This window comes from Hyperolius riggenbachi, chromosome 4 (genome assembly GCF_040937935.1).
Source record: "Hyperolius riggenbachi isolate aHypRig1 chromosome 4, aHypRig1.pri, whole genome shotgun sequence".
Classification (NCBI taxonomy): domain Eukaryota; kingdom Metazoa; phylum Chordata; class Amphibia; order Anura; family Hyperoliidae; genus Hyperolius; species Hyperolius riggenbachi.
The window spans coordinates 64,258,535-64,272,318 of NC_090649.1; the positions used below are offsets into that span (position 1 = coordinate 64,258,535).

The 13,784-nt window shown below is 46.6% G+C and overlaps 1 protein-coding gene across 1 annotated transcript in view; it reads right to left on the minus strand.

Moving 5' to 3' along the window:
* Positions 1-5,555, minus strand: part of LOC137571250 (cytochrome P450 2B11-like) — a 55,152-nt gene extending 49,597 nt beyond the window's left edge. The window contains exons 1-2 of the mRNA XM_068280125.1: positions 5,491-5,555; positions 2,472-2,634 (exon numbers count right to left, since the gene is read on the minus strand). Of these exons, the coding sequence (XP_068136226.1) occupies positions 2,472-2,634; positions 5,491-5,496 (169 nt within the window). The 5' untranslated portion in view covers positions 5,497-5,555. The remainder of the gene's footprint in view (positions 1-2,471; positions 2,635-5,490) is intronic.
* Positions 5,556-13,784: the final 8,229 nt, after the last annotated feature.

A 13,784-nucleotide genomic window follows, 5' to 3' on the forward strand; every position in this document is an offset into this window, starting at 1 on the left:
TGGAAGGAACCGTGGCATATTACTTTAACTACCATAAAGTACTTTAAATGTTAACCTATCTGCTTCTCTATCATTGTTTGTACTTACAAAATGTTCTGTTCACCATACACACCTCTGTGTGTTTTGACGATCAATAAAAACTATTGTTTAAAAAAAAGATTAGCTGTATGCTTGTTTATGGTGTTTTTCAGACACTACTGCATCCAAATTAATCAGCAGGGCTGCCAGGCAATTGTTTATTGTACAAAAGGAAACACATACATCAGACTCCATATTTTTTCACTTCAGTTGTCTTTTAAGGCCGGTACACAAATTAGAATGCTCAAGGTAAAAACCTTGTAATTAGTGAATCACTAACTCAGAGCACACATCCAGTAAATTGAAAGGATGGCTTTCACTTGTGAACAACAGCAATATTCAAGTCTGACCCCAGATTCTCTATTGGATTGAGGTCTGGACATTGACTAGGCAAGTCCAACATATTTAAAGGTTTCCCCTCAAACCACTTGAGTGTTGCTTTTGCAGCATGCTTCGGACCATTGTCTTGCTCGAGGGTGGACCTCCATCCCAATCTCAAATCACTGGCAGATTGATACACCTTTACTCCATACATTTGGGGAGATCCCCACGCGCCTTTTAGCAAACTCAAAATGTGCCTTTTTATTTTTACCCTAAATAATGTTTTTTTTTTTTTCTTGTGGCCACTCTTCCATAAAGACCAGCTGTAAGGAGTGTATGGCTTATTGTGGTCCCATTGACAGATACTCCCATATCTGGTGTGGAACTCTGTAACTCCTGCAGGGTTACCTTTGGTCTTTTTGCTGCCTCTTTAATTAATGCCCTCCTTGCCCGGTCAGTGAGTTATGGTGGGAATCTATCTCTTGGCAGGTTTGTTGTGGTACCATGTTTTTTCCATTTGAAGATAATGGATTTGACTGTGCTTCGGGGGAATTTTCAAAGCTTTAGATATTTTTTTTTAAAACCCAACAGGGGCATGATTGGAAATCACAGGGCCCCCCTGCAAAAATTTGGATGGGCTCCCCCCCTCTGGGGCCCGTTCAGGGCCATTTTGGGGGCAGGAGGGGTCGCCGCGAAGGTCCATCTCTATGTGCCTCATGCTACTTCCTGTTTAAACAGCAAATCATGCCAGACACTTAGAGATCGGAACCTCCGGCGCGTGGATGGAGGTATGTGTTCCTGCCCACCGCTTGCTGCCACTGATGATTGATGCAGGAGGGAAGCACGCTTAGGGGATAGTCCAAGGTAAGGGGGGGACTGTCCCTCCTCCCTGCCGATGTGTGGCCTTGCTTTCCTCTCATGCTGTGACCCCTCCTGCCCCCCAAAATGGCCCTGAGCCCCCCCGCAGATGCAGGGGCTGCATCCCCTATTGTTATGCCAGTGAACCCAACCCTGACTTGTACTCCTTAACTACCCTGACTTAGACTTGTTTGGAGAGCTCATGGTGCAAAGCCACTTGCTTAGTGGTGTTAAAGTGGCCCCAAATTAAAAATACAAGATTTCAGAAATAAAATCTATTTTCTAAATTATAATAATAAATAGCAGCTTTTTTTCAGCTGCATGATGACAAATATAAAATATTTTACATTTATTGGAGGAACCCCTCCCCTTCCTTTCAAATTGCCGGGACAAAATCCGGTGGAGTAGATGGTGTCCGGCAATGGAGGAATTGCTAATGGCTGCCCCCAGTATAGCCCTAGTTATGAAAAGAGAAGGGTGAAAAGCATGCACTGAAATGCTCATAGGCTTGAAGGAGTGTTTATTTATCTTTGTATGTGTCAGAGTGGTGCAACTAAATATTTTGAATTAAAAAAAATGTGTGGTTTGGGTCCGCTTTAAAGCCTGTAAGGCCTTTCTGAAAAGGTGTGTTTATGTTGAAAGATCATGACAATTATATTTCACACAGGTGGACTTCATTTCATAAATTGTTACTTTTGAATGTAATTTGTTGCATCAGGACTTTTTAGGGGCTTCAAGGCAGAGAGGGTGAGGTTAGTACTTATGCACAATGCAATTTTAAATTTTTAATTTAAAAAAAAATGTTTTTATACTGTAATTTTCTCATTTCACTTCACAAAGCTAGACTATTTTGTACATATCCATCAAATAAAACAAAATTAAAAGACATTGAAATTACAGGTTGGAACAACACTAAATAGGTACAAAAATGGGGGGGGGTGTTATGTTTTTGGGATGTGGGAGGAAATAGGGGGGCACCTATAAACTCCATCACGCACCATATCAGTTCTGATGAATAGATGTTTGAGAGGGCCTCAGCTCCTTAGCTATGCCACTGGCTGCAAGACAAGTGTGCTATCCACTCCACCACCACTCCACCCTATAGGTTCCTTCTAACATTGATGGTGATTTCTATTTCTGGAATTTATTTTATAGTAAAACTATACCAATAATATACAGTATGTTTAATGATTTTTAACAATAAAAAAATATACCGTATCCTTTTGATATTTTCACAATTGATGGAGTCTCTGGTCTGGCAGAAAATGCCTCGGCATGATTGATAAGAGCGTCTTTTATAGTGTCATAACCGCACAACACAACCATCTTGTCCAAACCCAGCTGGATGCTGAACACCGAGCCGTACTTCTCTGATAACTAGAAAAACAAGGAAACAAATGATACGTTCATCTAACAAGGAAGCAGCAGAAGTCAAAGCAGACATGGAAAAGGCACCAGAGAGCTCGAAGGGGAGGAGTAAGAGCAACCAACTGCTGTGAAGACGTGTGACTGTGGGGCCCACTGGCTGCTTGGCCAGTCAGTGGATTTCCTCAGCTTTACCACCTCCCAGTCCGACACTGCCTGAGCCCATGAGTGTTGTAGTGGTGTATAGCTCATCATTCTGCTGGTGCGCCTTGTCTTGTGTCCTGTTTCTTCTCTCCATCATTTCCTGGCGACCCATACGTTAGGAGCACAATGTCCAACCATCTTGGCTTGTCCTCCTTTTAGGCGTTCTAGTCATACAAAAGGTGTGACCTTCCTCATGAGGTCTAACCGTAGAATCTTGTAGAGATCAATGCTACAATGTGTCTGTCAGATTATCATATACTGTAGATCAATTTCTGGTTTAAATTTATGGAAATTATTGATCCGGCATGCTGGAAAGATCTCACTTTAAAGGGCTCGGTTGGGTGTGCAACGGTAGCAGTATTCAATTTCACGATGAAATTGTGAATACTGCCAGTCTCACCCCATTGTGTAATATGTATCCCCGGACTGTGGAAGCGGTGCTTAAAGTGACACTTAAGCGAAAAAAAAAAAAAAGTATGATATAATTAATTGAATGTGCAGTACGATAAGGGATTGTTAGTATCAAAGAAAAGACTCTCATATTTTTATTTTCAGTAATTATTTTCAACTATATAGCTTTTTTTTTTATATCATTGCATCAGACTGTCATATTTGCAGTTTACAAACTACAGTCTCTATTTTAAACTATGAAACTGAGCAGAGCTAAAAACCCTTTGAACTTCCCTGCACTAAAATCTTATCGGAAGCTGTCTTTCACTGTTTTTGTAATGTATAAGTGCTTCAGAAAACAGCACTGCCTTCGGCTCAAGCTGGGTTGGAAAGCTCAGAGGTGCTCTTTTGTATAAATAACAACTGACGTTTCTTAACTCTTCCTGTACTGGAAACAATATGAGAGTCTTTTCTTTGCTACTAATGTTCTATTTCTTAGCTGTACTACACATATAATTCATTATCTCATAGGTTAACTTTCACTTCAGATTCCCTTTAAGCGTACCTGTCCATTGGTGTGCTCCTCCTGGGTCCCACGTCTTCTCCCCATCACCGCCGGACGCCTGTACCCCATGCCTTGATGGCATGTACAAGCTCACACAAGTACCACCAGGTTACGGGGTACAGGCGCCAGGCGGTGATGGAGTGAGTGTGAAGGGAAGCAGCCGCACCATCAGGTGCTGGGTGCTTGATACTGTGATGAAGGCAATGTCACATTTCAATCATAAGTAGCCAAGGTCATTAGCACACCAGCCTTAGTTTTAGCAACACACACTTTGTCAGTGATGATGTCACTCGCTGTCTGATTTGGGGTGGGGTTTGGAGATTTATCTAGATGGTATATAAAGTGTTATCTGTGTGTTTGCATTATACCACATGCCTAGAGAAAGGAGGACCCTGCATTGACCCCGAAACAATTGTCGGAACCTGATGTGGAACAGTGCACAATACAGTGTGTGTTGCATTTAAAACTAAGGCTGGTGTGCTGATGACCTTGGTCACTTAAGGTGGTGGTGGAGGAGGAGCACCAGTTGATTGGTAAGCTTAAGCTAAGCACCTCTGCATACACTCATCACGGGTCCAAGGAGTACAGCTCACACTGGGGAAATGTGGGGGAGCCCTGCGGGCAGAAGCAGAGCCGGGACAAGGTCCTCTTGCACCCCAGGCTGAGACACCAAAGTGCGCTCCTCCATCCCTCCCACCCCAGCCATCACACACTGATTGCTATTAGACTAAGAGGTGCCCCAGGGCCCCCAACGCCTTAATCTCTAGTTATCTGGCCTGCAGTCACTGCTATGTATCCCCTTTCCTTATTTCTCTCTGCTTCAAACACAATAGGGGAATGATAGCTGATTGAGTTGTGTACCCCTCCTACACTGCGCCCTGAGGCTGAAGCCTCTCTTGCCTCTGCCTCAGCCTAGCCCTGGGCAGAAGCAGCTGCACAGATTCCCACTAGATTTGATGCTGGAAATCTGTGTGCACTATAATAGCAATACATCCCCCCTCTGATCAGATTCAATCAGAAACAATCTCTCATGGTAGAATTTGAGCACCTTTATCTTCCTCAAGTGGGGTGAGGCGAGGCAATGAAAGGAAGTAGAAAATTTTAAGATAATTGTCAAACTTCAAGCGGCTAGACACTAGTGCTTGTAGTCCTAGTAGTCTTCTACTCATCTTCTGTCATTCCAGCATGGAGCCAGGAGCTCTATTTTCATGCTGAGAATATCTACTTAAAGAGACTCTGAAGCGAGAATAAATCTCGCTTCAGAGCTCATACTTAGCAGGGGCACGTGTGCCCCTGCTAAAACGCAGCTATCCCGCGGCTTAATGGGGGTCCCTTCTCCCCCAAACCTCCCCCCGCAAAATCAACGACCAAATTGGTCGTAGATTTTGCTGCTCCGAGAGGCAGGGCTAACGGCTGCAGCCCTGCCTCTCAGCGCGTCTATCAGTGAAGGAAGACTAAGAGGGGCGGGGGAGAGGCGGAGATACGCGTCTGATAGACGTGCATGAGGCAGGGCTGCGGCGGTTAGCCCTGCCTCTATGCGGAAGAGATTCCGCTCTGTACGGGGGTGGGTTTGGGGGTGAAGGGACCCCCGGTAAGCCGCGGGATAGCAGCGGTTTAGCAGGGGCACACATGCCCCTGCTAAGTATGAGGTCTGAAGCGAGATTTATTCTCTCTTCAGACTCTCTTTAAGAGCATATGTTAAAGATTACCTTCATAAATGAGTTATGAGGCTTGCTGTGGTCCACCAGGTGCAGGCTTCCAATAAGGGGCAGAGGCGTGGGCCCTGGAGGGTAATTTTTGTTTTTCTGTTGTTTGCTATAAAGTTTTACTAAAAGCAAAAAGGCAATGATGGGCAGAAGAACGAGGAAAGGAGCCATGGCAAGCAAGTCTTCAGATCTAAAGGTGAGAAAAACAACAGCATGGCATTAATATTTGCCAATTTTCATCAGGACAACATTACTTGACCTACTAAGTAACTTGTCTAGTTTCAGCTAAAATGTTGTATGTGAATTGCTGATGGAATTCAATGCCCATTCCCAAGACTATTATTATAATTATTATTACTATTACCGGTACTTGTGTATTATCCCGTCTAGCAGAACGGGCTCGGCAGTTAGACAGGCTGGAAAAGTGTGCACTGTGCTTCTTGAGCAGCTGATTCACCACAGATCAGCTGCTCCGTTCCATTCAGCTTTCCTCACTGCGCTGTGTTGTAGCCCGTCCCGAAGTCACAGCACTTGTCTGTGTAAGATGCGAGTAGAGGGGCTGTACAGCACACTGAATGCAGTTGACCTCTGCTCCATAGACAGCAGCCGCTGATCCCCGCTTAGGTAAGCTCTCCCCTGGTGGGCTGTGATTAGGTGTGAGACCCTTTTATAGACAAGATGTATGATAGCGGGCAGATTGCTGCAGGGCACAGCGCTGTACATAGCAGGGGGTGTGAGGTGGATCACCTTGTGCTGGTGCTCAGCAAGTCCTCTTCCCTGTAATGTGATTAGGCAGAGTTGGTATGCCGCTAGAATCACTTGTAATTCCCCTCCTCCAGGCTGGAAGGCTTCATGCCTCTTTCATTATTGCTCTCTATTGTTCTGCGGTCTGATCGCTGACGGAAAAGCCAACACTGCGCAGTGAGGATAGCTGTGTGGAACGGGGCAGCTGATCTGTGGTGAATCAGCTGCTCAACAAGCACAGTGCACACTTTTCCAGCCTGTCTAACTGCCGATCCCGTTCTGCTAGACGGGATAATACACAAGTACCCTATTACCATACTTGGTGATGAAGCATTTTATTAAAGTGGAGGTGAACTCTTGCATATAGAGAAATGCACCCTGTATGTATTTAGAGAGTTTAGCCTGTTTAATTCCACCTCGTTGGTGTCTAATCACAAGTTATAATCGGATCTCTCCCCTGTGTCACATGACTGCCTATGGCAGAGATGGCAGATAAGGCCATTTGAAAGCACAGGAGGTTACAATATGTCTTCTTCCGTGAACCAGGAGGTAGACACACTGCAGATTTATTTTAGGATTTGTATCAGCTGTAACAAAGAAATGTTTTTTGCTTAAAGGTTATTATGCTGTTGTGTATCTTTTAGAGCAGAGAGGACGTTCTGAGTTCAGGTCCGCTTTTAAAGAAGAACTAACTCATGATTGAACTTCATTCCAGTCAGCAGCCGATACTCCCTTTCCCACCAGAAATCTTAACATTTTCTCGAATAAATCTTCAGGAAAGTAAGTATGGCTGATATTAGGGTGAAACCCCTCCCACATTGTGATGTCAGTGCCATGGCCCTGACAGTTTCCTCTCTGTGAACCTCTTACATTGTGGGAAATAACTGCTGTTTCCAACTGCCAAGAAAGCAGTATTTTACACAGTAAAAGGCCAAATTCAGAAAAGAAACTGAGCCCTGTCCTCAGGGCTGGATATACAATAAGGCACTGTAGGCACGTGCCTACAGGCGCCTGATGATGGAGAGGCAGCTATCTCCCCTCCCCAAGTCCCTCCCTCCTGCCTTTCCTATGCAGAGCCCTGATGAGAGTGTAAATGAGTGGTTACTCACTCTGCTCTCGGCATTCCACTGATGACAGCTCCCTTTAGCTAGGGCAGGGGTCAGGAATCTTTTTGTCTGAGAGAGCCATAAACGCCACATATTTTAAAATGTAATTCTGTGAGAGCCATACAATATGTTTCAAACTGGGACAGTAGGGCTCACGTCCCTGTTACCATGGTCAGAGCTGGAACAAGGTCCTTCAGCAGCCAAGGCTGAGACACCAAAATGCGCCCCTCCATCCCTCCCACCCCAGCCATCACACACTGATTGCTATTAGACTAAGAGGGCCTCAGGGCCCACAACCTCCCCAACACCTTAATCTCTAGTTATCTGGCTTGCAGTCACTGCTATGTATCCCCTTTTCTTATTTCTCTCTGCTTAAAACATAAAAAGGGAATGATAGCTGAGCTGAGTGCGCCCCCTCCTACACAGCGCCCTGAGGCTGGAGCCTCTCTCGCCTCTGCCTCGGCCCGGCCCTGACCATGGTGATGTATATACAGTTGATCCACCAAGCAGCGGAAGTGTCAGACACATCTTCAGCTTCTCTTGGGTTTCAGCAACACCAGCAATTTCCCTGAGAGCCAGGCCGGAGAAATACCGAACAGCTTGTACAGTTAGCTAGCTGACTTGGGGGTTGAATCACTTTGTAGGACGAGATCCCCACACTTAACAAAGTGCAGGGATCTCGTCCTACAAAGTCACTGGACTTGACAGGGTCCAGAGTGGGTCAATTGGAGCAGCCATTCATTTTGGGGTGAGTAAGTTAGTAGTGCATGCTGCAGCAGTAGTGTGCCTACTCTGAAAATGTTATTTGCGCTGCCACACTAAGCTGTGCTGCTTGAGCAGTGTAGCTTAGTGAATCAACCCTACTGATTTGTCTGTGAGCCAGATGTAGCCATCAAAAGAGCCACATCTGGCTCCTGACTGAGTTCCCTACCCCTGAGCTAGGGGAACCTTTAGCTTTTTAAAGGGACTCTGTAACAAAAAAAAGGTTCCCCAGGGGGGTACTCAACTCGGGAGGGGGAAGCCTCATGGTCCCAATTAGGCTTCCCCCTCCCCTGTACCTGCATGCAATCCAGCGCTGGCGCTGGCTCCCCCGAAGCGTCCCGCAATCCTGGCTCGACAAGCCTGACAAAGCTTGACATATTTACCTTCCCTGGCTCCAGCGGGGGGCGCTGTTGCTGCTCTCAGCACAAAGATAGGTGGAAATAGCCGGTGCAGGAGACTTGCGCCTGCGCAGTAGAGCGGACCAACAAGGATCGGCTATTTCCGCCTATCTCCGAGCGGAGAGCCAATACTGCACTTGCGCTGGAGCCGGGAAGGTAAATATTTACATCCCCGCTGTTCGGAGGGGCACAGCGAGACCGCTGTGGGACACAGGAGGACGGGGAAAGCCTCAATAGGATCCGGAGGCTTCCCCCACCCGAGGTGAGTACCCCCCGGGGGAACTTTCTTTAGTTACAGGTTTTCTGGGGGCACCTCTAGCTACTTAAAATTGAAGATACTTCTTCCTACCTAATACTTGGGGGCACCTGTAGCTACCTATGACAGGCAAGGGAAGTAAGAGAGAAGTGATAGTTTGGTCATGCAGCACACTTGCGGTGCGGTTCAGTGGGGGGTTTTAGGTTCATGGAGGGTGAAGTCTAAGGTGCCAGGACATCTGTGCCTATAGGCTCCTGTGAGCTAAAGTCAGGCTTGCCTGTTCTACAACCTTACTATATGATTAAACATGGATTGTCTTAATTTGATTATTATATTGTCCATGGATGTCATCAATTGTTGTATCAAAGTCTTTGAGAGAGCACCTTTCACGACTTGCTCATAAGAGTCACCAAGGAATTGTATGCAAAAAGCAATGACTGAATTGTACTGGTGACCTGGCATAGATGCCCAAGTACTCACGGCAAATCAGCCTTTATGCTCGGTACACACGTGCCGATGTAACGCCGATGTACTAATCAATCGAGCCGCTGATGCGGCTCGATTGATAAGATCCGACAGGTCCGATCTCGCTGCTGCTCGATTCCCCACGAGCGGACAATAGCGGGGAATCGAGCGGAAGATAATCGGCACCGGCGGGGACGAGCGGGTATCACGGCGGGTACGCGCGGGGATGTGGAAGAGGCGATCCGGCGGCTAATCAAGCCGCTGGATCGCTCCGTCTAGATTAGGCTTAAGTTACTTGTTACAATCCTCATGTAAGAAATATAACTGGACATAGAAGAGTGAAATTGAGTAGTTGTGTTCTTCTCAGGCTCTGATTTACATCACAGGAGCCTATAGGTACAGATCTCCCGGCACCGTAGGCTTCACCCTCCATAAACCTACAAACCCCGATCGAACCGCAACGCAGGTGTGCTGGCTGGACCAGCTGTCACTTCTCCCTTACCATGCTCATCATAGGTAGCTACGCCTGCCACTTAGTATTAGGTAGCCAGAGGAACCTCAGTATTAAGTAGCTAATGGTGCCCCTGACTGAAGAGAGATCTGCTCGTCAGTGGAATGCTGAGTCAGGTGAGTAACCTCTCATTTGCGCCCTGATCAGGACCCTGAATAAGGAATGAGGGAAAGAGCTGCCTTTCCATCATCAGGCGCCTGTAGGCACGTGTCTACCATGCCTTATGGCAAATCCAGACCCGGTTCTTCTACATGTCAGGAACTAGTAAAATAAATGTATATAAGCAGCACGGCCCAAACACATAACTGAATACAGCTGCCATTTGAATTTTCACAGAACAGAAAACATGGAATGGTAAATATAAAACGACAACTTACCAGTCTACTGTCTGTGTCAAGAATTGTCATCTGCAAGAAAGGGAAATGTTGCATGTGATTCTTCTGTTTGGCCAAGGAATTTGTTTACTTTACAAGAGGTGTAATGTTTGTTACCCGCCTTACAGCCTCTGCATGATGATATCTGAGAAGGCGAGGGAATTCTGGATTTCTGTTAGACAAAAGAGAGGAGGCTCATGGTAGATTTTGGTAAAAATAAAATATTGGAGTTTACTACACCCCAGGAGGTACTGGAAACCGATTAAGGAAAAACAATAAATAAGCTTCTCTTGAATGGCATACGCATACCATTTTCTGGAGGGGATCACTTCCTCCTGTGTTTTACTGCTATATTAGCGGTTTTCAAGGAGAAACTGAGGACTGATTAGGTAGCAGAAACGGTAACAGGAAGAAAGGGCACCGGCAGCTAGTGGACAAAAAGGGCGCCGCCATTCACTCCCATAATAAATATTGTTTAATGGGCGCTGAACAGGAAAAAAGGGCGCCGGAGATTATTAATGTTTTATAAACGACGCCCGGAGATTTTTTAATTTTATAACTGTGCTTGTGATGATTTAAGTTTAGAAAATGCACCCGTGACGAATAACGTTTATAAAAATACTAAACATATTTATCGTATTTAACTAAAACATTGTTTAAAATGTTATCCCTGACGGGGGGCGGAGCCAGCGATGGAGGAGTGAAGACGTGCTTCTGCTGAGCTCCCGGGCCCGCATGCCTTTATAGCAATTATAGAGCTGTTTACACCCTCTGGTTCTAGGCTAGACTGGTATGGAAAAAGAGAAGAGGAGCAAATCCAGAAAGCGCCGCTCACAGAATTCGTCCCAGAGACCAGTGACCCGTTATTTCCAAAAGGCCACCACTAGCAGGGAGGTTCCCAAGATGGCGGATCCGTCCTCCCTCACGCTACAGGCCTCGGACACCGCTACCACGAGCTCGGTGAAGGCGGGCAGCCTAGAAGATATATGGAGGTACTTGAGGAGTTTGCCCACCAAACAAGACCTTGATGAACAAACGGAACGGATAGTTTCCTCCACAAGGACGGAGATTGCAGCGATCCGCTCTGATATCACAGGCCTTTCAGACCACGTGACAACCGCGGAAACTGGCATCGCGCAACTCTGCGCAGAGGTCGCGGCCCTTAAAGCAGCAGGGGAGAAACAGAGGACATCGAACCAGTCCATCCGCTCACAGATGGAAGATATGCAAAACAGAGGCCGGCGAAATAACATTCGGATCCGTGGCCTCCCCGAATCCGTACAAGCAGACGACATCTTACCTACCTTGCGCACCATCTTTAATAGCGTTCTCAATCGCCCTGCAGACCAGAAGCTCAAATTCGACCGGGCGCACAGGGCCCTCCGAGCTGCACCATCACCTCAAGAACAGCCAAGAGATGTTATATGTCGCCTACATAATTACATGGACAAGGAGGCTATCATGACCGCTGCAAGGGATAAGGGCCCGCTGTTTTGGGAAGACTCTACTGTTGTTCTCTACCAAGACCTGGCCCCATCCACTCTCATCCAACGCCGCGCACTACGCCCTCTCTTGCAAGCTATGCAGCAATCCGGCGTGAAATATCGCTGGGGCTTTCCCTTCCAGCTGATAGGAACGAAGGGATCGACATCTAGTATACTCCGCCACCCGGATGACCTATCTTCCTTCACAAAGGCTCTCTCATTATCTTCAATTGAGCTACCAGACTGGGACCCTGAAGCGGCATACTCGGGTCGCCCACAGAAGACAAAGAAGACCAATTAGGTCGAGCCGAACTGTGAGTACTTTCCACTGCTACCTCTTCTCTAGTCCCATGGAAAATATCTTACTCTCTGGATACGTTCTATAACGGTACCCAGGCCTAAACAATGCCCTCCTTACGCCCGTGCTCCCGGGGCCTGAACTGTTTACGGATGGACCTCTCCCTCTTCTCCCCCCCCCCTTTTTTATGTTTTTTTTTCCTGGACCCGGACTCAGCTAGACCCGTGAATGGGAGTCAAGATAGGCCCTGTCCACCTGCATGGCGGGTGTCTCTCCCTGCCCCCCATCTCCCCCCCCCTGGTTCTCGATGATGGGCCGCCGTGCCTCCCTCCCATGATGTCTCCTCCACAGGAAAACAGGACATGACTCCTCCATACGTGCTAATCACTTAGTCTATGATACTCTGATGCATTCAGTGAAGGATAGATGGGCTACAAATGCCTTCTTTTCTTTGTTCTTTCTTTTTGCTACCTGGAGAAACAGAGAATATTTGAATTTAATGTTATACATTACTGTATTTTCCCCTATGGGGACGTAAGCTGGCTTGGGAGGTGCGGGCAGAGGCCTTAGGCCTGGGGGGGGGGGGGGGGGCGGCTTGCAGATAACAGCATGCACCTCAGCGAAGGCGGGGCAAACCCACATATGACCGCAAGAGTCCCGGGCTTGGTGGGTGGAGGGGGGAGGTCTCCACAGACAAGATTGAGACAACATGCCCCCTCATTTATGAATGCCTCGATCTCAAATAAATATTGCTAAAGGTGTTGTGCCTAGTATTCTCTACTGTAGGCGATAGCAGATAGGGGAGATGTTGCTCAATAAGTGAGAACCTGAGGCCCTGCTGGGGCCTATTTAGCCCACTTACTTTTCAAAATATGGGACGTTTTGCATACCAGGTTAATGTTTTACTGTTAACATAGAACTAGGTGTTTACTTTTACTTGAAATGTGCTCGCCCGGGGGCGAGGGAGCTCTCGCTGTTCGGTTGCGGGCTTTCTTTCCCCAGGGCGATTCGCCAAAGACCAACGAGGAACTGGAAGTGTCCTCGTTAGAGAATTAAATCTCACCCTAAGGTTGGCTGGTAATAGACCAGACCAGCCCAGGTATAATGGTTGTTAATAATATGTTATTAGATTATCAAGTGTGGCTTCTTACACACATCTACTCTGTTCTATTGCTCTTCTTTTTACTATCCTTTCCTCTATCTGTTTCTTCTGTCTTTTCTCTGAGGACTGTGTATCTGCTCCCCAGGCGCCTGCTATCCAAGGTCTACATTCCAGCAGTCACTTAAATTATTTTCTTTAAATGCCAAGGGATTAAACGTTCCAGAAAAAAGGTCTTCACTGTTGCACTTATGCCATAAAGAACGCGCCAATATAGTATGCCTACAGGAAACACATTTCAAAGGCTACTCTGTACCAAAGCTTTTAAATAGATACTATAAATCTGCCTTCTTCAGCACACCCCAAGAGTATAAAACTAAAGGAACAGCTATCTTGTTATCTAGGGTAGAGTTGGGCCAAACCTCCGATTTTAGGTTCGCGAACCGGGTTCGCGAACTTCCGCGGAAGGTTCGGTTTGCGTTAAAGTTCGCGAACCGCAATAGACTTCAATGGGGATGCGAACTTTGAAAAAAAAAATTATGCTGGCCACAAAAGTGATGGAAAAGATGTTTCAAGGGGTCTAACACCTGGAGGGGGGCATGGCGGAGTGGGATACACGCCAAAAGTCCCCGGGAAAAATCTGGATTTGACGCAAAGCAGCGTTTTAAGGGCAGAAATCACATTGAATGCTAAATGACAGGCCTAAAGTGCTTTAAAACATCTTGCATGTGTATACATCAATCAGGTAGTGTAATTAAGGGTTCACTGAACAGTACAGGTATACAGTGGCGGGTTCACAG